Source organism: Thalassophryne amazonica, chromosome 14 (genome assembly GCF_902500255.1).
Source record: "Thalassophryne amazonica chromosome 14, fThaAma1.1, whole genome shotgun sequence".
In the NCBI taxonomy this organism is placed as follows: domain Eukaryota; kingdom Metazoa; phylum Chordata; class Actinopteri; order Batrachoidiformes; family Batrachoididae; genus Thalassophryne; species Thalassophryne amazonica.
In genome coordinates this window covers 1,969,282-1,992,510 of record NC_047116.1, presented here as the reverse complement: position 1 = coordinate 1,992,510, position 23,229 = coordinate 1,969,282, and the positions used below count along the sequence as shown (strand labels likewise).

At 44.7% G+C, this 23,229-nt stretch overlaps 1 protein-coding gene across 1 annotated transcript in view; it reads right to left on the bottom strand.

The window, feature by feature from the left end:
- The window catches only part of sestd1 (SEC14 and spectrin domains 1), a 39,080-nt gene that overhangs the window by 10,711 nt on the left and 5,140 nt on the right, over positions 1-23,229 (bottom strand). Inside the window, 5 exon segments of the mRNA XM_034187113.1 lie at positions 5,986-6,151; positions 6,725-6,839; positions 6,913-7,107; positions 8,007-8,129; positions 19,269-19,271. Coding sequence (XP_034043004.1) covers positions 5,986-6,151; positions 6,725-6,839; positions 6,913-7,107; positions 8,007-8,129; positions 19,269-19,271 — 602 coding nt within the window.

The window sequence follows — 23,229 nt, the reverse complement described above, 5'->3', positions numbered from 1 at the left end:
CACCCATACATCCACAACACACACACCCACACCCATACATCCACAACACACACACCCACACCCATACATCCACAACACCCCCACACCCATACATCCACAACACACACACCCACAACACACACACCCACCCATAACACACAACACACACACCCACCCACAACACACACACAACACACACACCACAACACACACACCCACCCACAACACATACACACAACACACACACCCACCCACAACACCCACCCACAACACATACACCCACACCCACAACACATCCACACACCCACACATCCACAACACACACACACCCACAACACATCCACACCCACACCCACAACACATCCACAACACCCACACACCCACACCCACAACACACACACACACACACACACACACCCACACCCACAACACACCCACACACACATCCACAACACACACACAACACATCCACAACACCCACACACACCCACAACACACCCACACACACATCCACAACACACCCACAACACACCCACACACACATCCACAACACACACACACAGACCCCACACACACACACACCCACACACACACCCACACACACAACACACCCACACACACATCCACAACACACACACAGCTCATTGCAGACAGCAGGAACACGGACAGAAGTGAGGGAAGCAAATAAAACTGAGATGACATTATTTTAAAAAACATTTGATTCTTCCACATTCTGAACAGATTTTTAATCATTAAGGACTTTTTCCCCTCGTAGTGTCTGTGCTTGTGGCACTTCATCACCATTTTGGTAAGAGCGCACACCCCAAAAGTAAGTGGGTGCAGCGCCCATTACCTGGTTTAGAAATAACCCTTGCAGATGAAAATAGAGATTTTATTTCAGTCTGACTTGGAGAGCACTCGGAGTATGGATGGAAAACTTTCCCAACCCGTCCATTCTCTCAGACCAGCCTGAAATTAAACACCTTGGTTTTGGACAGGCAGCAATCCACAGAACTCTAGAACGCCGCTCACTGCAGCCATTTGCACACAAAGGTAAAGAAGATTTCCTTACAATAATCTCTCTGTGGGGGCTTTTGTCTGGAGATATCCATCCATGCCCGAGGCCAGCTTTTACCTCTCTGCAAACCAGTTGTTCAACTGTAGGTGTCCAACAAACAGTGTTCCGTTAGTTGGACACCTACCAAACAACTACATCAGTAACGTGCTAGCTTTACTCCACCTTCCTCCTCCGGTGTTTCAAGTGTTGGCCCTCCCTATTGTCAGACCTGAAATAGTGGATCAAACCAAGTGGCTAGCACCAACTACAGCCCTCACTGGAATCGACCAGTCGGCGACCAGCCAGCAGCCTCACAGCTGCAGGTGCTACCAGTGTTTCCTGGCAGGCAGATGGTGACTGTGGCTGGGAGACCAATAAAAAGACCACCAATGATAGCCAGGAAGCTAACAGAAGCATGAACAGTGCTAGCTGGGAGGCCGGCGGAGATACCATCGGCGCTAGCTGGGAGGCTAACTGTGGCCGCGGCCCTCAGCAGGGTCACACCCACGGTGACCAGCCCAGCAGCTCCGAGGCTGCAGGTACCATCGGCACTGACTGGGATATCTTCCCGACATCTCCTCAAAACTCACGGATGTGCTACACAATATACAACACTGGTTAAATGACACCTGCCTCCAGTTAAATACAAAAAACAGTATGTATGATGTTTAGCAAACGTCTCACTGACATTAGAAGGTCCAGTGTGTTCTTTGACGGGGAGGAGTTGGAGCTGGTATCTCAATTTAAATATCTTGAAATTATCTTGGACTCAAACTTGTCCTTCAAAAACACATTAAAAAAGTCCAAATCACAGTCAACTTTAATTTACTAAATTGTAAACATATGTGTCCCTCTTTAACAATTAATGCAGCCAAAACGTATGTCTTTTGCATGGTTTTTTCACACTTGGACTACTGTTTCACTAACTGGGCTTTTGCAGGCACCTCAGTATTAAAATCCACAGAGCAGCTGTATAACAGAGCAGTTAAGATATATGATAGACAATCTGACGCTTATCATCACTGTAAGTTTCTTGACTTTGAAAATCTGAAGGTATTCAAATATGCCTGCTTCATATATAAATGTTGACCAACTCCTGTTAAAGACTTCACACACATAAAAAGACTCACAGGGCACAAGATCTGACACCAGAGGTGACTGTGAGATGACTCATAGAAGGACCACCTTTGGTCACAACGTGTTCTCCATTAAAGGTGGACAAGCTTGGAACAACCTCCCAGTCACAATCAGGCAGAGCATCACTTTCACTGCTTTCAAAGGACAGCTGAAAGTTGGTTACTGGCAAATCAGACATGCAACCATCTGGAGCCTAAAACCCAATTCACCTGTGGAGGCACCACTCCAGTCTCTGTTTCAGTTATATGTACACAGTACCCCTGTGTACTTTATTGTTATATTTAACGGTTTAGTAGTCTTTACATAATAAACTTGTGCATGTGCAAATGAGTGTACTGGGCAACGTGAAATACGACCTAGTACTGTCATGTGCAATTACAACCAGGCACTGAAGCACTTTGCACGTAGCACTTGGCACTTTAATACAGAACGTTTGCACCTCAACACCATCATGAAACTCTTTTGGTTCCTCCACCTGTCGGCTACTTATTATCTATCAATTACTGTTACTTTGAGTTGTAAATATCTGTATGTATATTCTGTTTTCATTGTTTTGTCAATGATTAATTATTTTGGTAGGTTGCGTGGTCTTAGTCTGTTTCTATGTTACTGGGACTACGGATGGAAATTAGCATCCTGCTATAATCCGGCATATTTACATGTAACTATGTTCATTAATATGCACTGTCCCATTTCAAATAAACACACACACTGACACATCTCATCATCATCTCATCTTAGTCATGAAAGAAGTGGTCATTGACGAATATATTTAATCTCAGCAGACAAAAATAACACCAACCCTGTTCAGGGACGAGTAATGATAAGATTTTATCGATATCGACACCTTTATCAGGGCTGTGAAATGAAAATTGTGAAATCTGAGGAAATCCGAGAACACTTTGTGATAAGCATTTTAAAAACTCAGTGATGTTCACGATTACAGAGTACATCAATAACACCCCCCCCCCCCCCCCCCCCCCCCCCCCCCCCATGATGAAATCCACGGAATCCACGGAGTTTTCACAGCCCTGCATTATCGATTCCGCTTATCAATCCGATTCCTCATCGATTCTCTTATTGATACCTCTTGTGAATTTTCTGTGTACTAAAAGTAAATATGAAATTGGTCACTGGATCAGTGATCTCTGGACATAAACAGAAATAAAATCTGTAGGTTTTGTCAAAAGCATTTCTTTTCAGACATTAATGGCACAAATTTAACTCCACACCTCTGAGCTGAGCTCAGCATCAATGTCATTCACAAAGAACACAGGACGTCTCATTTTGGGAGGAAAAAAAATGTTTTAGTCTGTTGTAGTTTGCTGTCTCTGTTCCAACATTTGGAAAGAGGTGTCATTTAATTTAAAACGGTGATTCGCTTTGAAAGTTATTAATTATGACCAAAATCTATCTTTCCAACTTTACTCAGCAGACAGCCGTGGAGCGTTTGGAGCCGCACAGTCCCACAAAACAGATGATATTATTATTATTATTATTATTCCTTTACCTCGATGGACAACTTCAGTTTACGAACCAGCGAAGCAGGTCCAGCTCACGCCAGAGAACCATCGCATTAAGCCCTGGTCCCACCGAATAATGAAGGATGAATAATGAGTCACATAGCATGTGTGTTTTTTTTTTTTTTTGTGAGTCCAGGTATTCAACAATTGTGGGAGAATAGTGGCTCTGAGACGCTCTTTGAGGCAGTTTAAGTTCAAAATTTAGCAACAACAGTGTGGGGCAGTTCAAAATCAAAAACCTGCTTATTTAAGGTCTGCTTCTTTCTCTGCCCCTGAGCAAGGCAGCAACTACATCTGGAGTTGGCCCCCGGGCACCAGACTGTGGCTGCAAACTGCCCCTAGTGGTTGGATTGTGTCCAAGTGTAATTAGGGTGGTTAAATGCAGAGGACACATTTCGTTGTATGTATATGTGTGCAATGACAATTAATACTCTATTCTGTTCAGTTTGTGGACACGAGGACAATCGAGGACTTTAGAGGCCTGTGTGGTGAGGACAAGACTATTAAAAAAAAAGCACATTATCTGAGCACCTGGCAGCTACAAGGACAGGACAGGCTATTTTAGACAGGCTCCGCCCTCTCACACACTACAATCTCATGTTCGTTGTGTGCCGAACTCTGTATATAAAATAATTATTTTGTAGCAGATTAATCATTTTCTTAAAACACCTCTAATCACTTCTGGAATCACAGAGGACATTTGGAGCTTTTTTCCTCTCTCAGTCTCGTGCAGTGAGGTGGAGAACATATTTGGAACAACCGAAAAGGTCATTATTTGTAATGTTTATATTGTAATAGCTTGGTAAAACTGTTGCATGTTCATTCCTTCTTTATAAGCAGCTGTAAAAGTATGTTTATGATTTAACATCTTGTTATAATGGATCAGATGAAGCGCGCTCTGTGCGCTCTGACCCAATGACTCACACTCAAGACGAGCATTACGCAGAACGCGAGTGCGCAAAAGAGGGATTTTGCAGACATTAACAAACAAACACAAAGGTAAAAGTTGGATCACAGTGTTAAATGACTGTAAAGCCACAGAAGAAATAAAGCCAGTGAGAAGAAGTGCAGAGGCGACTGTCCAGGAAACCCTTGGCTCGGTTCCAGCTGGTCTGTGGATGTGTTATTATTCATGGCTTATAAGCGAAGTGCACATCTTGGGCCCTGCAGTGCATTATGGGTAGGCTAAATTTTTCGGCTACCTATCAAAGACGGCAGAAAAGCAGCGAGGTGTGCTATGATTCTGGAAAGTTGACGATTTAAAGTGTTTTTGTAAGCTCCGCAGATTGCCTGTTACAATCAGGACTACGCACGACAGTGGACAGAAGCAGAAAGAAGAGCTGGCTGCCCTTGCGTACGCTGCATCGTTACAGAAACTACCGTTGGTGCCAACAAAGGAGGAAGAGAGAGCTGCTGTCAAAAATGATTACCGGTCCTTGTTGACAGTTGGAGACAAACCACTTTCTGAACCCTTGAAGGCAACTGACGGATGGTTAGCCAAAGTCCAGGGTCTGAAACTGTGGATATTGCAGAATATTTGTTAAGCAGGATGAGAATCGCGACTTCCACCGGCTTTGTAATGACAACAATGAATGTGAGTCTCACGTATAACCTCTTTGGTGTTACGTTTGTTTTGATAAGTTGACACACGTACAGTGATATGTGCATGCATGCAGTCTGTTTATAGAACATGTCAATATTACAATATTACGCGCCATGTCATTCATGGCGCGACATTCCAGTCATAAGCCGATGCACGAAAACGGCGTCATCAGCCACATTATAATTCTTCACAGTTTCAGGATATTGACACAATAAATGTGTGCAAGAAACGTACAATTTTTGTCCGTCTTTTACATCCGTCTGGATCTTTCTTTTCTGTGAGGAAATTGTGTAGAATGAACGGAGGTTTGCAACCACATTTCTTCTTCCTTCCGTCTTTGTTTGGACTCGAAGGAGCTTTGCAAGTTTGTTTTCAGCCACCTTTCAAGCCTATAAATTCCGTTTGAGCATTTGAAAACAGCACAATGCGCCCCCGTCATTATTGTATGTGTCACTTAAGGCTTAAAGCCTTTGAAACAATCCCTGTAAGCCTGTAAGACTTTCAGTCCTCAAACACTATTGTATATGAAATTCAATGGGAGCGGTGTGAGTTTGGTAGCTGGGATTTTTGCCCCCGTTTATCCCATGCATGCGCAGATGCGTTGCGCACTTTGCTTATTATTCAGTGGAGCCGAGGCTTAAACATCGTGCTGACATCACTGGTGCTGAAACTGGTCTTTTCCTCACCTTTGTTTGCGGAGCTGCATCTCGTCCATCACCGCCTGGATGTGCTGAACGTTCTCCTGCTGCTCGCCGGCTGGACTCTCCGTCTCCTCCAGAGACCGTGACGGCTGGCTGCACATCTGCTCCAGCAACAGCGCACCCCTCTGACGCAGAGAAGAAAGACCCGCCTCTAAAGGAGACAAGAAGCTGAATGTCAAAGATGTCAGACAGGTGGTGCTACAGACAAGAACTTTGACCTTCTGACCCCAAAATCAATAGGCTCCTTGGGGGTCACCATGTGTCACACGGACACAGAACTAAGTGTCACAGGACTGACTGACTCAGTGGTACCTCCTGGCTGTGCCGCGGGAAAAAGACTTTAACTCAAATTCAGTAACTGTGTGCGCTTTAATATTCATAATAATGTTGCTGAGCTGCTTTGAAAGCTACACAGAGTTAGCGATAGCATCTAGATCGCTGCCTCTGATGTTTCCTCATCTGAACTTTCTAATCAGCGGAGCTTCAGTTAGCTCGTCCGTAGTCTGGTCTAGCATGTGTGGAGTCGAAAGCACCTGAGCATGTGCTTGGAAAAAGAAGGCGGGGCTAACAGGAATGGTTATAATTTGAGATTACAATATTAGATGGTGTCAAAAAAAACGACAAAAACGCCCCATGAGGCCCAACAGCGTTTGTCTTGAAAATTGCTGAAAAAGTTTTCCAGCTGTGGTTGGTGACAGGATGACGGTGGTTTAGTGTTACTGACCGACAGTCTGCAGCTTCTCCTCCAACAACTTTAGGTTCTGCTGAATGGACGCTCCGTCAGCCGGAGCCACATCGGCACAAAGCGTGCCCAGCAGACCGTCCAGCTGCTGGGACAGCTGCAGAGACAGGGATGAGCTCAGATGGATCTCATCAGCAGGCTAGCCCCACAAACTCAGGCGAGCGCTCTACCTCCTGTGTGGCGCAGTGGAAGCCGTGTGCCGCCTGCAGGACGTTCTGCCGGCTTTCCAGCTGAGCCGCCTGGCGGTAGCAAACGTCACTCAGCTGTTGCTGCAAGGCCTTCAACTCCGCTACTTCATCCTCTTCACTGCCGCTGAGCAAAGCAGCAATCTGCTGGTTCAGCTCCACAAAAACTGCAAACCACTCCTGCAGACAAGAGAATCCAGAGTAACTTTAGTCCTCAGACCTAATGAGAGAGAGAACATTAGAGGAGAAACACGGTGATGTTACGCCAATGGGCAATTAGCCTCTAGGAAAAATCCAACAACTACCACGTGTCATTCAAGCTTAATTCAAAGTACAGCCGAGCAACTGCCCCCACCATGCTCTACTGCAGCACTGCGCTCTGATCCTGCTGCAGCACTGCGCTCTGATCCTGCTGCAGCACTGCGCTCTGATCCTGCTGCAGCACTGCGCTCTGATCCTGCTGCAGCACTGCGTTCTGATCCTGCTGCAGCACTGCGTTCTGATCCTGCTGCAGCACTGCGTTCTGATCCTACTGCAGCACTGCGTTCTGATCCTACTGCAGCACTGCGTTCTGATCCTGCTGCAGCACTGCGCTTCTGATCCTGCTGCAGCACTGCGCTTCTGATCCTGCTGCAGCACTGCGCTCTGATCCTGCTGCAGCACTGCATTCTGATCCTGCTGCAGCACTGCGTTCTGATCCTGCTGCAGCACTGCGTTCTGATCCTGCTGCAGCACTGCATTCTGATCCTGCTGCAGCACTGCGCTCTGATCCTGCTGCAGCACTGCATTCTGATCCTGCTGCAGCACTGCGCTCTGATCCTGCTGCAGCACTGCGCTCTGATCCTGCCGCAGCACTGCGTTCTGATCCTACTGCAGCACTGCGTTCTGATCCTGCTGCAGCACTGCGTTCTGATCCTGCTGCAGCACTGCATTCTGACTGTCATCATGGGTTCCAGTCCCTTCCATTCTGCTCTAACAACGTCAGACAAAACAAAGGTGTTTGTGAAGCGTCATGTCTAGCGCTTCACAAAAATTGGTGTATCTGTGTCACATGACCCCGTGTGGTGGGCGTGTCTTACACTGTGCTGACTCTCAATCTCCTCATGTTTCTGCTGCAGCGCCTGAGCAGCTCGCGTTGAGTCCCCGATGGCCTGCTGAGTCTTCAGCAGCTCAGAACCTGGACCCTGTAGCCAGGTGACCACCTGAGACACAAAGAGATGAGAGCAGATATCAGCGGATTCCTTGGAGGAGTCGCTGTCAGGAAGATGAAAACCTCAGGAACTGTTATTTTTTCTCATGTTTCTATCTCATATTGTTGCAGTCTGCTGAAAAAGTGTGTGGGATTAAGTCTGGCTGGAATCCATGTTCTCCAGTCTTTAACAGTGAAGGTGTTCTGATCAATAAGTGCTCAATTAAATGCACCCAGTGTCTGCAGCAGTATGATAAGTCTGCGCTCCCTTGGTAATGTGTTTGGTGATGATCCTGTCATTTGAGGATCTTTGTGTTGAGTTTAATTTGCAGAGCTCTACTGTCTTTTTCTATCTTCAGTTGAGAACTACTATAAAAACCTATGAGGTACCGTGGCAGACTCCACTTAAAGACCACCCACTCCTTAAACTGATGAACAGTACCTGTGGATCTCAGGGTCTCATTTCCAGACTATATGTGCACATTCTAGAAGAGATGTATGTCCCCTTACATCTGGATGCTTGCTGGAAAACCGACGTTCCCGATTTTCCTCCCGATTTTGACGGGAAGCAGTTTGTTCGTCCAAGAACCCTGATCATCAGCAAATCCACAGTGGTGGGCACAGTTCCGATAACCGATAATTATCAAAGATAATGTTTTCATTATCGGATTATCTTTTCAGATAACTTTGCAAACCATTATCGGACTAATTATCTTCCGATAAATTTTTGTCAGATAATTTTTAGACCATTAACGTGGTAAATAGAGCTGAACAGCTACAAACATTTATAAAATTTCAAATCAGCTGAGCACCTACCTGTTAAATGTTTTGTAGCAGATGTAGTTTTATCCTCTGCAAACAGAGGAGAGCTACTTCTAGAAGAAACCGCTCTATCCTCTGCAAGCAAAGGAGAACTGGTCACACACACACAACACACACACACACACACACACACACACACACACACACACACACACACACACACACACACACACACACACACACACACACACACACACACACACACACACACACACACACACACACACACACACACACACACACACACACACACAAAAACTCATTTCTCTTAACCCCATACTGATACAAGGGCAATATCACCCAAGTCATCCAGAGGCATACATTTTTAACTTATGGTTCAAATTTTAACCAAACTAATTTCACGCAAGTTATTTAAATTAACGTCACGCCTGAAGTTTTATAAAGTGAAAATATCAGATGCAGTATATGTTTTAGATTTAAAGTAATGTGCACATTTTTAAGGTTTTAGTGTGGACATGCTGTGTCCAGGTGCATTATGGGTATCTCAGTACGTTCACGACATGAGAAATACATTTGAGACACTCTGATCAGGCTCCACAGACAACAGCATTAAACTCTAGTGCCTAAAACTCTCATGAATATATTCTCTGGATTTACAGACGCTGTTATTGTGTTTGCGTTTATTATATTACACGCATCTTAAATGTAGCAACACAGATTATCTGGAATTTTGTTTTGACAAGTTTTCAAGGTCTAACTGCCATCTACTGGCCAATAGTGTTCATGGCAGTATTCAAACTGAGGACGCTCAAAGACAGAAGTGCTGACTCATTGTTTGGGTCTGTCATCGCCTTTGATGCTTTCAGAAGCGATCGTGGTGTTAAAACTCAAAAATCAGCTTGTTAGTAGTTGCAAGTGTACCAGAAACAATACTGGAAGTTATCGGTTATCTGTAACTTCTGATACATTTTTGGGTGGTTTATCATTTTAACTTTATCAAAGATAACTTTTCAGTTATCTGTGCCCACCACTGCCCAGAGGACATACATGACCCCTCGTAAACTCTACAGTATGACGTTCAAAGCGGACCCCAACTGCACCCCGTGTCACACAAAGTCTGTGGGTGCATTTTTTCATCGGGTTTGGGAGTGTCCAGGTGTGTTATATTTGGGAGGGAGTGAGAAACAGTTTGTCCACACTTTGACACGTTAACATTCCTTTGTCACCGGTGGGTTTGTTGCTGAAGGAGATGTCTCAACTTAAGTTTCACAAAACACAAGAAAAGGTACTCCAGGCCGGTTTAATAAAGTAGAAACGCCCACAATCTCTGTCTCACAGTCAGTGGCTGTCGTCTTTTATAGATGGAGCATATTTAGAGTTGTCTTTGTCTACTGCACGTGGACATAATGCTGAGCAGGAAACCATCACTGCATGGAGTCAAGTAGCAGCTGACCTTAAAGTCTTTTTGATGTGAGGCTACCTTGGCTGATGTGTTGGGGATTTGGGTCATGTTTCGCAGAGGTGTGGATGTGGTGCTTCCTGTGGGGTTGTCCTGGGCCTGTGAATGTTTATTTTTTATTGTTGTTGATGATGTTGTTTTTGGTTCCTGGTGTTTTAAAAGTTAAATAAAAATTTGGTCACAAAAAAGATGAGATGACATAACACAAGATAAGACAAGATGAGATAAGACAATGAGATGACATAAGTAAAGATAAGGTGATAAAAGACAAGATGAGATGACACAAGATAAGGTGATATAAGGCAAGATGACATAAGACAAAATGACATAAGATCAGATGATGAGATGACATAAGACAAAACTTTATTGTCTCATAACAGGGAAATTGGCTTTGTTGCAGCAGCAAGTAACAACAGAAGAAGAAGAAGAAGAAGAAGAAGAAGAAGAAGAAGAAGAAGAAGAAGAAGAAAGCACCACGCCTGTAAACACAATGAAGACAGTGATTCAGGGGCCTCATGTACAAAGGCTGTGTACAAACAAACATGTGGCGTCTGTCTGTCTCCATGCTAACGTTCAGATGTATCAAAAGTGAAATGACCGTGGAAATTGCATCACACAAAAATCTTGGCTGGCGTGCGCACGTTTTAACAGCTACTTTTCCTCTGGCGACATGCAGAGGTGATGCTGGGACCCGTTAATAGTGTGAAAGTCATCACAGTGATGTGCACATCAGAGACACACTGATGAACAATTAACACACCCACGTGTTTGCAGTTATATAGATGGATATAAAATCATACACACAGTGATGCGTAAAATGGCACTAACAGTGGCTGCATTAGTGCAATCTGACGTGAGCGTGTATTCGGGGAACGCAAGGATTTACTTGCAAATGACAATAATTGGCTCATAAACCGATTTTGATTACCAATCTTCTTCAATTATCCAAAGACCAGGAGGATTCACCGAGAGCAGGCTATAGCCCACAGACAGACGAAAGAACCCGAGCCAGCGCTTCTGTCTTTGTGCGCTCTGCCCCCCTGCTGTAGGAAAGCATCATTTACCCTGACAGGATACAGTGGTCCAGCGATGAGGCAGAGGTCTTTAAATGTAAAGCAGGTTTGAATTATGGTTTTGCTTTAAAAATAAAATTATTCCAGATAGAATAACTACATTAATGTAAACTCTTAAAATGTACAAAGTGATATACGAGGTCTGTCAATAAAGTATAGGTCCTTTTTATTTTTTTCAAAAACTATATGGATTTCATTCATATGTTTTTACGTCAGACATGCTTGAACCCTCGTGCGCATGCGTGAGTTTTTCCACGCCTGTCGGTGACGTCATTCGCCTGTGAGCACTCCTTGTGGGAGGAGTCGTCCAGCCCCTCGTCGGAATTCCTTTGTCTGAGAAGTTGCTGAGAGACTGGCGCTTTGTTTGATCAAAATTTTTTCTAAACCTGTGAGACACATCGAAGTGGACACGGTTCGAAAAATTAAGCTGGTTTTCAGTGAAAATTTTAACGGCTGATGAGAGATTTTGAGGTGATACTGTCGCTTTAAGGACTTCCCATGGTGCGAGACGTCGCTCAGCGCTCTCAGGCGCCGTCATCAGCCTGTTTCAAGCTGAAAACCTCCACATTTCAGGCTCTATTGATCCAGGACGTCATGAGAGAACAGAGAAGTTTCAGAAGAAGTCGGTTTCAGCATTTTATCCGGATATTCCACTGTTAAAGGAGATTTTTTTAATGAAAGACGTGCGGACGGGTCCGCGCATCGGGACGCAGCCGCCGCGACGCTCCGCCACAGGAAAAACACCTCTGTTGAAAGCCTTAAGGACAACTTGGAACATGTCCTGCCTGTTAAACAATTTCTCATATACTCACTCCACTGAAAGCCATCAAAAGCCGCCTGGATTTTACAAATGGTTATCAACACGGAGGTGTTTTTCCTGTGCCTCCGCACCGCGTCGGCTTCGTCCCAACACGCGGATCCGTCCGCACGTCTTTCATTAAAAAAATCTCCTTTAACAGTGGAATATCTGGATAAAATGCTGAAACAGACTTCTTCTGAAACTTCTCTGTTCTCTCACGACGTCCTGGATCAATAGAGCCTGAAATGTGGAGGTTTTCAGCTTGAAACAGGCTGACGACGGCGGCTGAGAGCGCTGCGCGACGTCTCGCACCGTGGGAAGTCCTTAAAGCGACAGAATCACCTCAAAATCTCTCATCAGCCGTTAAAATTTTCACTGAAAACCAGCTTAATTTTACGAACCGTGTCCACTTCGATGTGTCTCACAGGTTTAGAAAAAATTTTGATCAAACAAAGCGCCAGTCTCTCAGCAACTTCTCAGACAAAGGAATTCCGACGAGGGGCTGGACGACTCCTCCCACGAGGAGTGCTCACAGGCGAATGACGTCACCGACAGGCGTGGAAAAACTCACGCATGCGCACGAGGGTTCAAGCATGTCTGACGTAAAAACATATGAATGAAATCCATATAGTTTTTGAAAAAAATAAAAAGGACCCTTACTTTATTGACAGACCTCGTATATAACACATATCTGTTAATTTTAAAATAATGCACTAATTCTGAAGATTTGAACATTAACACACCAAAGGGATTATGGGTAAACTAAGCCTCCGCTCATACTGATTGGTTGATTCATTCATTCTATGTAAAAACCAACACAAGTGAATCAATGTAACGTGTTGGTGTTTACAAATAAATGTGCCTTTGTAAAATGTCATTTTTTTTTCATTTGTATAAAAAAAAGAAAGAAAGAAATGTTCAAGATACCGCTAGACAGCGCCTAAGCGCATGCGTGATGACATCACAGCTCTATCTGGTGAGGGAGACACGGTTTCTTTCAATAACAAGAACTGTCAAAAAACTTTCTTGTGTGTGGCGATAGGAATCACCTTTTGAATGCTTGAATAACAATGTCAGTCACACAAAGAAATCACATAATAGTGAAAACTTTGCGCCCAGAATGTTGGTATTTTGGTCGTGGAACTTTGTGGTGCGGGGTCAATAACGCATCGATGAGTCGCTCCGTGCGGCATCATAACACAACAAATCAATCAGTCGCTCCGTGAGGCGTCATAACATCCGATCACTTCGCGGCTCGGTGCGGTGTCATAACAGATCAATCAATCGCTGCGTGAGGAGTCATAACATCCGATCGGTTAGCGGCTCGGTGCGGTGTCATAACAGATCAATCAGTCGCTGCGTGAGGAGTCATAACATCCGATCGGTTAGCAGCTCGGTGCGGTGTCGTAACAGATCAATCAGTCGCTCCGTGAGGCGTCATAACATCCGATCGGTTAGCGGCTCGGTGCGGTGTCATAACAGATCAATCAGTCGCTGCGTGAGGAGTCATAACATCCGATCGGTTAGCAGCTCGGTGCGGTGTCGTAACAGATCAATCAGTCGCTCCGTGAGGCGTCATAACATCCGATCGGTTAGCGGCTCGGTGCGGTGTCATAACAGATCAATCAGTCGCTGCGTGAGGAGTCATAACATCCGATCGGTTAGCAGCTCGGTGCGGTGTCATAACAGATCAATCAGTCGCTGCGTGAGGAGTCATAACATCCGATCGGTTAGCAGCTCGGTGCGGTGTCGTAACAGATCAATCAGTCGCTCCATGAGGCGTCATAACATCCGATCACTTCGCGGCTCGGTGCGGTGTCATAACAGATCAATCAATCCCTCCGTGAGGCGTCATAACATCCGATCAGTTTGCAGCTCGGTGCGATGTCATAACAGATCAATCAGTCGCTCCATGAGGCGTCATAACATCCGATCACTTCGCGGCTCGGTGCGGTGTCATAACAGATCAATCAGTCGCTGCGTGAGGCGTCATAACATCAAGCCTGGTTTACGACAAGATAATTAGGCCAATATCGGACCCGATCTTCCCCTTCCGACAATCTTAAGGACGCCCCGACAATCGTGATGCAGCTAAATATAATCTTCAAAGGATTCAAGGATTCAAAAGAATTTTATTGTCATATGCACAAAGGAACATGTTCCCTGCACAATGAAATGTGATTACTGCATTTAACCCATCCTAATTGACGCCGGTTATATCACACGGCCTGAATCACAATTTAACAGACTTTTCGGGTTTTGGAGAAGCAACCTGGGCTTCTTCTGGCATTTTTACATAAAACAAACACAATAACGTCTATACGTAAACCCAGAGAATATATTCACGAGAGTTTTAGGCACAATATACAAAGAGTTTAATGTTGTTGTCCGTGTGGAGCCTGATCAGTGCATCTCAAATGCATTTCTTCTGTCATGAATACCCATAATGCACTGCACACACACCATGTCCACACTAAAACCTTCAAAATGATCTTCAACCTTCAAAAACCTAAAACCTTCAAAAAACCTTCCAAGATGGCGCCACGTGAAGGCGCCCTGGTATTCTGGTGCTCCCTGTTTTGTCTGTTTTTGTGCGTGAATCGCGTGTCATCATGTCCCTACACCCGCGAGGAGCTTCTAAACATCAAATCATCAACACCCACGGACATTACGCCAGTTTTTTTAGTGCCTGCAGCTGAACTGGTTCACTTTTTGTCCAAAAAAGTGAGACGACGGCGGAGAGGAAAACGAGCTGGAGCTCTCGTGCGCCTCACACGAAGGGGCACGCGCACGCCCCTATCTGGGATATTTCTCTCCAACGTCCGCTCACTCCACAACAAGATGGATGAGCTGGCACTGCTGATGAAAAAAAATAGAGATTTCTCCTCATCTTGTGTACTGTGCTTCACGGAGACGTGGTTAAATGCACAGTCACCGGACTGCGCGCTCCAACTAGAGGGATTCCAACTCCTCCGCGCAGACAGAGACCTTCTAAACTGCAGACCGTTCTACTCTCCACATGAGTTTAACTCTTTCATACTTTGCTCTGTGTATATTCCACTGAGCGCGGACGTGCACGAGGCCGAGCACGCGCTCGCTGATCAGATTATGAGCGTGGAGAGAGACTTTCTGGACTCTCTTGTTATAATTCTCGGTGATTTTAACAAAGGGAATCTCAGTCAGGAATTACCAAAATACAAACAGTTTGTTAAATGCCCGACCAGAGAAGGGAGCACGTTAGATCATTGTTACACGACAGTGAGTGGCGCCTACCGCACGGTGGCCCGTGCAGCTTTGGGACTCTCAGATCACGTGATGGTCCACTTGATCCCCACGTACAGACAGAGACTTAAACTCTCTAAACCTGTTGTGAGGACGTCTAAAGTGTGGAGCAATGAAGCTGTAGAGGAGCTATGCGCGTGCTTGGGCACCACAGATTGGGATATGTTTGAGGCTTCAACAGACAGTCTAGATGACTACACGGACACTGTGACATCATATATTCTCGAGATAGTCGCAGCAACTTTAGCGCTGCAGCACTTTTCTTGCAACATCCTCTTGCTTGCCTCTACTGGTGGTTGGCTCTCACTGTGGTATTGTATCACTTCCTGTTCCGGAGCACAGCTGTGTTTTTCTGTATCTGTTAGCTGTTTAATCTGCGCAGTTAGATTGATCTAGTTATCTAGATAACGATTTGTTTCCCAGTGTAATCTTCACGTGCCTTAACTAAAGCACTCCTTCTGCTGAATCACCTCTAAATTATTTACACATTATTCACTTTGCTTGTTTTTAGGAATCCGCTAGCTTAGCGTAGCTACTAGCTCTTAGCCGATTTAGCATGGCGGCTTCTCCTGTCTCTCCCGCACTTTTCTGCTCTGGGTGTGAAATGTTTAGTTATTCCTCGGCCTCCTTTAGCAGTAACGGCACTTGTAATAAGTGTAGCTTATTCGTAGCTTTGGAGGCCAGGCTGGGCGAATTGGAGACTCGGCTCCGCACCGTGGAAAATTCTACAGCTAGCCAGGCCCCTGTAGTCGGTGCGGACCAAGGTAGCTTAGCCGCCGTTAGTTCCCCCCTGGCAGATCCCGAGCAGCCGGGAAAGCAGGCCGACTGGGTGACTGTGAGGAGGAAGCGTAGCCCTAAACAGAAGCCCCGTGTACACCGCCAACCCGTTCACATCTCTAACCGTTTTTCCCCACTCGACGACACACCCGCCGAGGATCAAACTCTGGTTATTGGCGACTCTGTTTTGCGAAATGTGAAGTTAGCGACACCAGCAACCATAGTCAATTGTCTTCCGGGGGCCAGAGCAGGCGACATTGAAGGAAATTTGAAACTGCTGGCTAAGGCTAAGCGTAAATTTGGTAAGATTGTAATTCACGTCGGCAGTAATGACACCCGGTTACGCCAATCGGAGGTCACTAAAATTAACATTAAATCGGTGTGTAACTTTGCAAAAACAATGTCGGACTCTGTAGTTTTCTCTGGGCCCCTCCCCAATCGGACCGGGAGTGACATGTTTAGCCGCATGTTCTCCTTGAATTGCTGTCTGTCTGAGTGGTGTCCAAAAAATAAGGTGGGCTTCATAGATAATTGGCAAAGCTTCTGGGGAAAACCTGGTCTTGTTAGGAGAGACGGCATCCATCCCACTTTGGATGGAGCAGCTCTCATTTCTAGAAATCTGGCCAATTTTCTTAAATCCTCCAAACCGTGACTATCCAGGGTTGGGACCAGGAAGCAGAGTTGTAGTCTTACACACCTCTCTGCAGCTTCTCTCCCCCTGCCATCCCCTCATTACCCCATCCCCGTAGAGACGGTGCCTGCTCCCAGACCACCAATAACCAGCAAAAATCTATTTAAGCATAAAAATTCAAAAAGAAAAAATAATATAGCACCTTCAACTGCACCACAGACTAAAACAGTTAAATGTGGTCTATTAAACATTAGGTCTCTCTCTTCTAAGTCCCTGTTGGTAAATGATATAATAATTGATCAACATATTGATTTATTCTGCCTTACAGAAACCTGGTTACAGCAGGATGAATATGTTAGTTTAAATGAGTCAACACCCCCGAGTCACACTAACTGTCAGAATGCTCGTAGCACGGGCCGAGGCGGAGGATTAGCAGCAATCTTCCATTCCAGCTTATTAATTAATCAAAAACCCAGACAGAGCTTTAATTCATTTGAAAGCTTGACTCTTAGTCTTGTCCATCCAAATTGGAAGTCCCAAAAACCAGTTTTATTTGTTATTATCTATCGTCCACCTGGTCGTTACTGTGAGTTTCTCTGTGAATTTTCAGACCTTTTGTCTGACTTAGTGCTTAGCTCAGATAAGATAATTATAGTGGGCGATTTTAACATCCACACAGATGCTGAGAATGACAGCCTCAACACTGCATTTAATCTATTATTAGACTCTATTGGCTTTGCTCAAAAAGTAAATGAGTCCACCCACCACTTTAATCATATCTTAGATCTTGTTCTGACTTATGGTATGGAAATAGAAGACTTAACAGTATTCCCTGAAAACTCCCTTCTGTCTGATCATTTCTTAATAACATTTACATTTACTCTGATGGACTACCCAGCAGTGGGGAATAAGTTTCATTACACTAGAAGTCTTTCAGAAAGCGTTGTAACTAGGTTTAAGGATATGATTCCTTCTTTATGTTCTCTAATGCCATATACCAACACAGTGCAGAGTAGCTACCTAAACTCTGTAAGGGAGATAGAGTATCTCGTCAATAGTTTTACATCCTTATTGAAGACAACTTTGGATGCTGTAGCTCCTCTGAAAAAGAGAGCCTTAAATCAGAAGTGTCTGACTCCGTGGTATAACTCACAAACTCGTAGCTTAAAGCAGATAACCCGTAAGTTGGAGAGGAAATGGCGTCTCACTAATTTAGAAGATCTTCACTTAGCCTGGAAAAAGAGTCTGTTGCTCTATAAAAAAGCCCTCTGTAAAGCTAGGACATCTTTCTACTCATCACTAATTGAAGAAAATAAGAACAACCCCAGGTTTCTTTTCAGCACTGTAGCCAGGCTGACAAAGAGTCAGAGCTCTATTGAGCTGAGTATTCCATTAACTTTAACTAGTAATGACTTCATGACTTTCTTTGCTAACAAAATTTTAACTATTAGAGAAAAAATTACTCATAACCATCCCAAAGACGTATCGTTGTCTTTGGCTGCTTTCAGTGATGCCGGTATTTGGTTAGACTCTTTCTCTCCGATTGTTCTGTCTGAGTTATTTTCATTAGTTACTTCATCCAAACCATCAACATGTTTATTAGACCCCATTCCTACCAGGCTGCTCAAGGAAGCCCTACCATTATTTAATGCTTCGATCTTAAATATGATCAATCTATCTTTGTTAGCTGGCTATGTACCACAGGCTTTTAAGGTGGCAGTAATTAAACCATTACTTAAAAAGCCATCACTTGACCCAGCTATCTTAGCTAATTATAGGCCAATCTCCAACCTTCCTTTTCTCTCAAAAATTCTTGAAAGGGTAGTTGTAAAACAGCTAACTGATCATCTGCAGAGGAATGGTCTATTTGAAGAGTTTCAGTCAGGTTTTAGAATTCATCATAGTACAGAAACAGCATTAGTGAAGGTTACAAATGATCTTCTTCTGGCCTCGGACAGTGGATTCATCTCTGTGCTTGTTCTGTTAGACCTCAGTGCTGCTTTTGATACTGTTGACCATAAAATTTTATTACAGAGATTAGAGCATGCCATAGGTATTAAAGGCACTGCGCTGCGGTGGTTTGAATCATATTTGTCTAATAGATTACAATTTGTTCATGTAAATGGGGAATCTTCTTCACAGACTAAAGTTAATTATGGAGTTCCACAAGGTTCTGTGCTAGGACCAATTTTATTCACTTTATACATGCTTCCCTTAGGCAGTATTATTAGACGGTATTGCTTAAATTTTCATTGTTACGCAGATGATACCCAGCTTTATCTATCCATGAAGCCAGAGGACACACACCAATTAGCTAAACTGCAGGATTGTCTTACAGACATAAAGACATGGATGACCTCTAATTTCCTGCTTTTAAACTCAGATAAAACTGAAGTTATTGTACTTGGCCCCACAAATCTTAGAAACTCTGGATGGCATTACCCTGACCTCTAGTAATACTGTGAGAAATCTTGGAGTCATTTTTGATCAGGATATGTCATTCAAAGCGCATATTAAACAAATATGTAGGACTGCTTTTTTGCATTTACGCAATATCTCTAAAATCAGAAAGGTCTTGTCCCAGAGTGATGCTGAAAAACTAATTCATGCATTTATTTCCTCTAGGCTGGACTATTGTAATTCATTATTATCAGGTTGTCCTAAAAGTTCCCTAAAAAGCCTTCAGTTAATTCAAAATGCTGCAGCTAGAGTACTGACGGGGACTAGAAGGAGAGAGCATATCTCACCCATATTGGCCTCTCTTCATTGGCTTCCTGTTAATTCTAGAATAGAATTTAAAATTCTTCTTCTTACTTATAAGGTTTTGAATAATCAGGTCCCATCTTATCTTAGGGACCTCGTAGTACCATATCACCCCAATAGAGCGCTTTGCTCTCAGACTGCAGGCTTACTTGTAGTTCCTAGGGTTTGTAAGAGTAGAATGGGAGGCAGAGCCTTCAGCTTTCAGGCTCCTCTCCTGTGGAACCAGCTCCCAATTCAGATCAGGGAGACAGACACCCTCTCTACTTTTAAGATTAGGCTTAAAACTTTCCTTTTTGCTAAAGCTTATAGTTAGGGCTGGATCAGGTGACCCTGATCCATCCTTTAGTTATGCTGCTATAGACGTAGACTGCTGGGGGGTTCCCATGATGCACTGAGTGTTTCTTTCTCTTTTTGCTCTGTATGCACCACTCTGCATTTAATCATTAGTGATTGATCTCTGCTCCCCTCCACAGCATGTCTTTTTCCTGGTTCTCTCCCTCAGCCCCAACCAGTCCCAGCAGAAGACTGCCCCTCCCTGAGCCTGGTTCTGCTGGAGGTTTCTTCCTGTTAAAAGGGAGTTTTTCCTTCCCACTGTAGCCAAGTGCTTGCTCACAGGGGGTCGTTTTGACCGTTGGGGTTTTACATAATTATTGTATGGCCTTGCCTTACAATATAAAGCGCCTTGGGGCAACTGTTTGTTGTGATTTGGCGCTATATAAAGAAATTAATTGATTGATTGATATATTCATTTCTGTGAAGACAGCATCATCCCACAGCGTACCAGGGTGAGATATAACAATGACAAGCCCTGGTTCACACCTAAACTCCAGCAGCTCCGTCAGCAGAAAGAGGTTGCTTTCAGTGAAGGAGACAGAGACAGCTACAGAGGTGCAAAGTACAGATTTAGCAAGGAGGTGGCAATAAATCCATGTACAGTTCACGTCTGCAGCAAAGGTTCTCTGCCAGCGACTTGGCCTCTGTATGGAGGGGGTTGAAAGACATCAACTACAAGCCCAAAGCACCTCGTTCTATTGACGACCTGAAGCTGGCCAACGACCTGAACGTCTTCTATTCACGCTTTGAAGACAAGGACTCACACCTCCCCACCCCCCACACAACTGGATATTCAAACACCATGGACCTCCCCCCTCTCACTGCTGCCCTCCCCACTCCCCCTGTTGCCCTCTCGGTCCAAGAGGAGGACGTGAGGAGACATTTCAAAAGGCTGAATCCACGTAAGGCCCCGGGCCCAGACTGTGTCTCTCCTGCCACCCTGAGACACTGCGCTGATGAGCTGGCCCCAGTCTTCACGGGGATCTTCAACACCTCCCTGGAGTCATGCCATGTTCCAGTCTGTTTCAAGTCCTCAATCATAATTCCAGTCCCCAAGAAACCACGCGTCACTGGACTTAATGACTACAGGCCTGTGGCTCTCACGTCTGTAGTCATGAAGACCTTCGAACGCCTGGTTTTTATCCCACCTGAAGTCTATCACCGACCCCCTCCTGGACCCCCTACAGTTTGCCTACAGAGCCAACAGGTCTGTAGATGACACCCTGCACTCCATCCTGCAACACCTGGACTCCCCAGGAACCTACGCTAGGATCCTGTTTGTGGACTTCAGCTCTGCATTCAACACCATCCTTCCAGCTTTGCTCCAGGACAAGCTTTCTCTGCTCCACGTGCCCGACTCCACCTGCAGGTGGATCACAGACTTCCTGACGGATCGGAGTCAGCGTGTGAGGCTGGGAAAAAATGTCTCGAACACTCGGGCTCTCAGCACAGGATCTCCACAGGGCTGTGTCCTTTCCCCTCTGCTCTTCTCCCTCTACACTAACTGCTGCACCTCCAGCCATGACTCTGTAAAGCTCATCAAGTTTGCGGACGACACCACCCTCATCGGACTCATTTCGGATGGGGATGAGTCTGTCTACAGGAGGGAGGTGGACCGGCTGGTGACCTGGTGCAGCAGCAACAACTTGGAGCTCAACGCCCAGAAAACAGTGGAGATGATCGTGGACTTCAGGAAAGCCACAGCCCCCCCCCGCCCTCCCCATCAGCCCCATCACCACTGTGGACTGTCACCGCTTCCTCGGCACCACCATCACCCAGGACCTCAAGTGGGAGTCAACCATCAGCTCCCTCATCAAGAAGGCCCAGCAGAGGATGTACTTCCTGCGGCAGCTGAAGAAGGCCAAGCTGCCTGTCCAGCTGATGGTGCAGTTCTACACGGCCATCATCAATTCCATCCTCTGCTCCTCCATCACGGTGTGGTACGCCGGGGCCACAGCCAGGGACAGACACAGACTGCAGCGCATTGTGGCCTCTGCTGAGAAGGTGATCGGCTGTAGCCTTCCATCTCTCCACGACCTACACGTCTCCAGGACTCTGGGCCGAGCAGGTCGGATCACAGCTGACCCTTCTCACCCTGCACACGGCCTGTTCAAACCACTCCCCTCGGACAGGAGGCTACGGTCCATCCGGACCAGAACCTCCTGCCATAAGAACAGTTTCTTCCCCTCTGCCGTTAGACTCATGAACTCCTCATAACTCAGTCACCTTAACCTTAACTCTGTCACTTTATCATTTTATCACGGGTCACTTTAGACAGTGTACTTTGGTTTTTAATTGCACTCCTCCCACTGCACTGTTTTTTCTGTTTCTCTGTTTTTCTGTTGCACACAGCCTCTCATATTTCTTTTTTTTTATCTTATATTTTATCTTATTTTGACACATATGTTATATTTTATCTTAGCATTTTATCTCTTCTTAATGTTGCACCATTGTACCGAAGCAAATTCCTAGTCTGTGAATCCTGTTCACTGGCAATGGCAATAAACCTCTTCTGATTCTGAAAATTAGTGCATTACTTTAAAACTAAAACATATATCTCATATTTTCACTTTATAAAACTTCAGACGTGACGTTAATTTAAATAACTTGTCCGAAATTAGTTTGGTTAAAATTTTAAACATAAGTTAAAACTGTATGCCTCTGGATGACTTGGGTGCTATTGCCAACATATCAGTATGGGGTCAAAAGAAATTAGTTTTTTTTTCTTTTCTATGACCAGTTCTCCTTTGCCTGCAGAGGATAGAGTGTTTTCTTCTGGAACCAGCTCTTCTCTGTTTGTAGGGGACAGAACTGCGCATCTACTACAAAAAGCTACGTCTGCAAAAAATGTTAGCGGTCTAAAAATTATCAGACCAAAGCTTATCGGAAGATAATATTATGTAACACAATTTTTGTTCCTGGCTTCTAAGTGTTATATTTCAACTGCTTATGTCTAAAGTCTATGGAAAAATTACTACATTCAGCACAAACTTTGATTTTATTTTTTTAACGTTCTAGAAAGTTCTAAAAGTTTCTTCAAATTTCTAGATAATTATGGAAACTTCTAGAAAATTCTGGACAGTTCTAGCAGTTAAAGAATATTCTAGAAGACTACTCAGTAATAGTGAAGGCGAATCGAGAATATTCTTGAAAACAGACAAATTTCAAAATATCATTGTCCTGATCACAGAAGCAAAGTTTCTGTGGAATAAC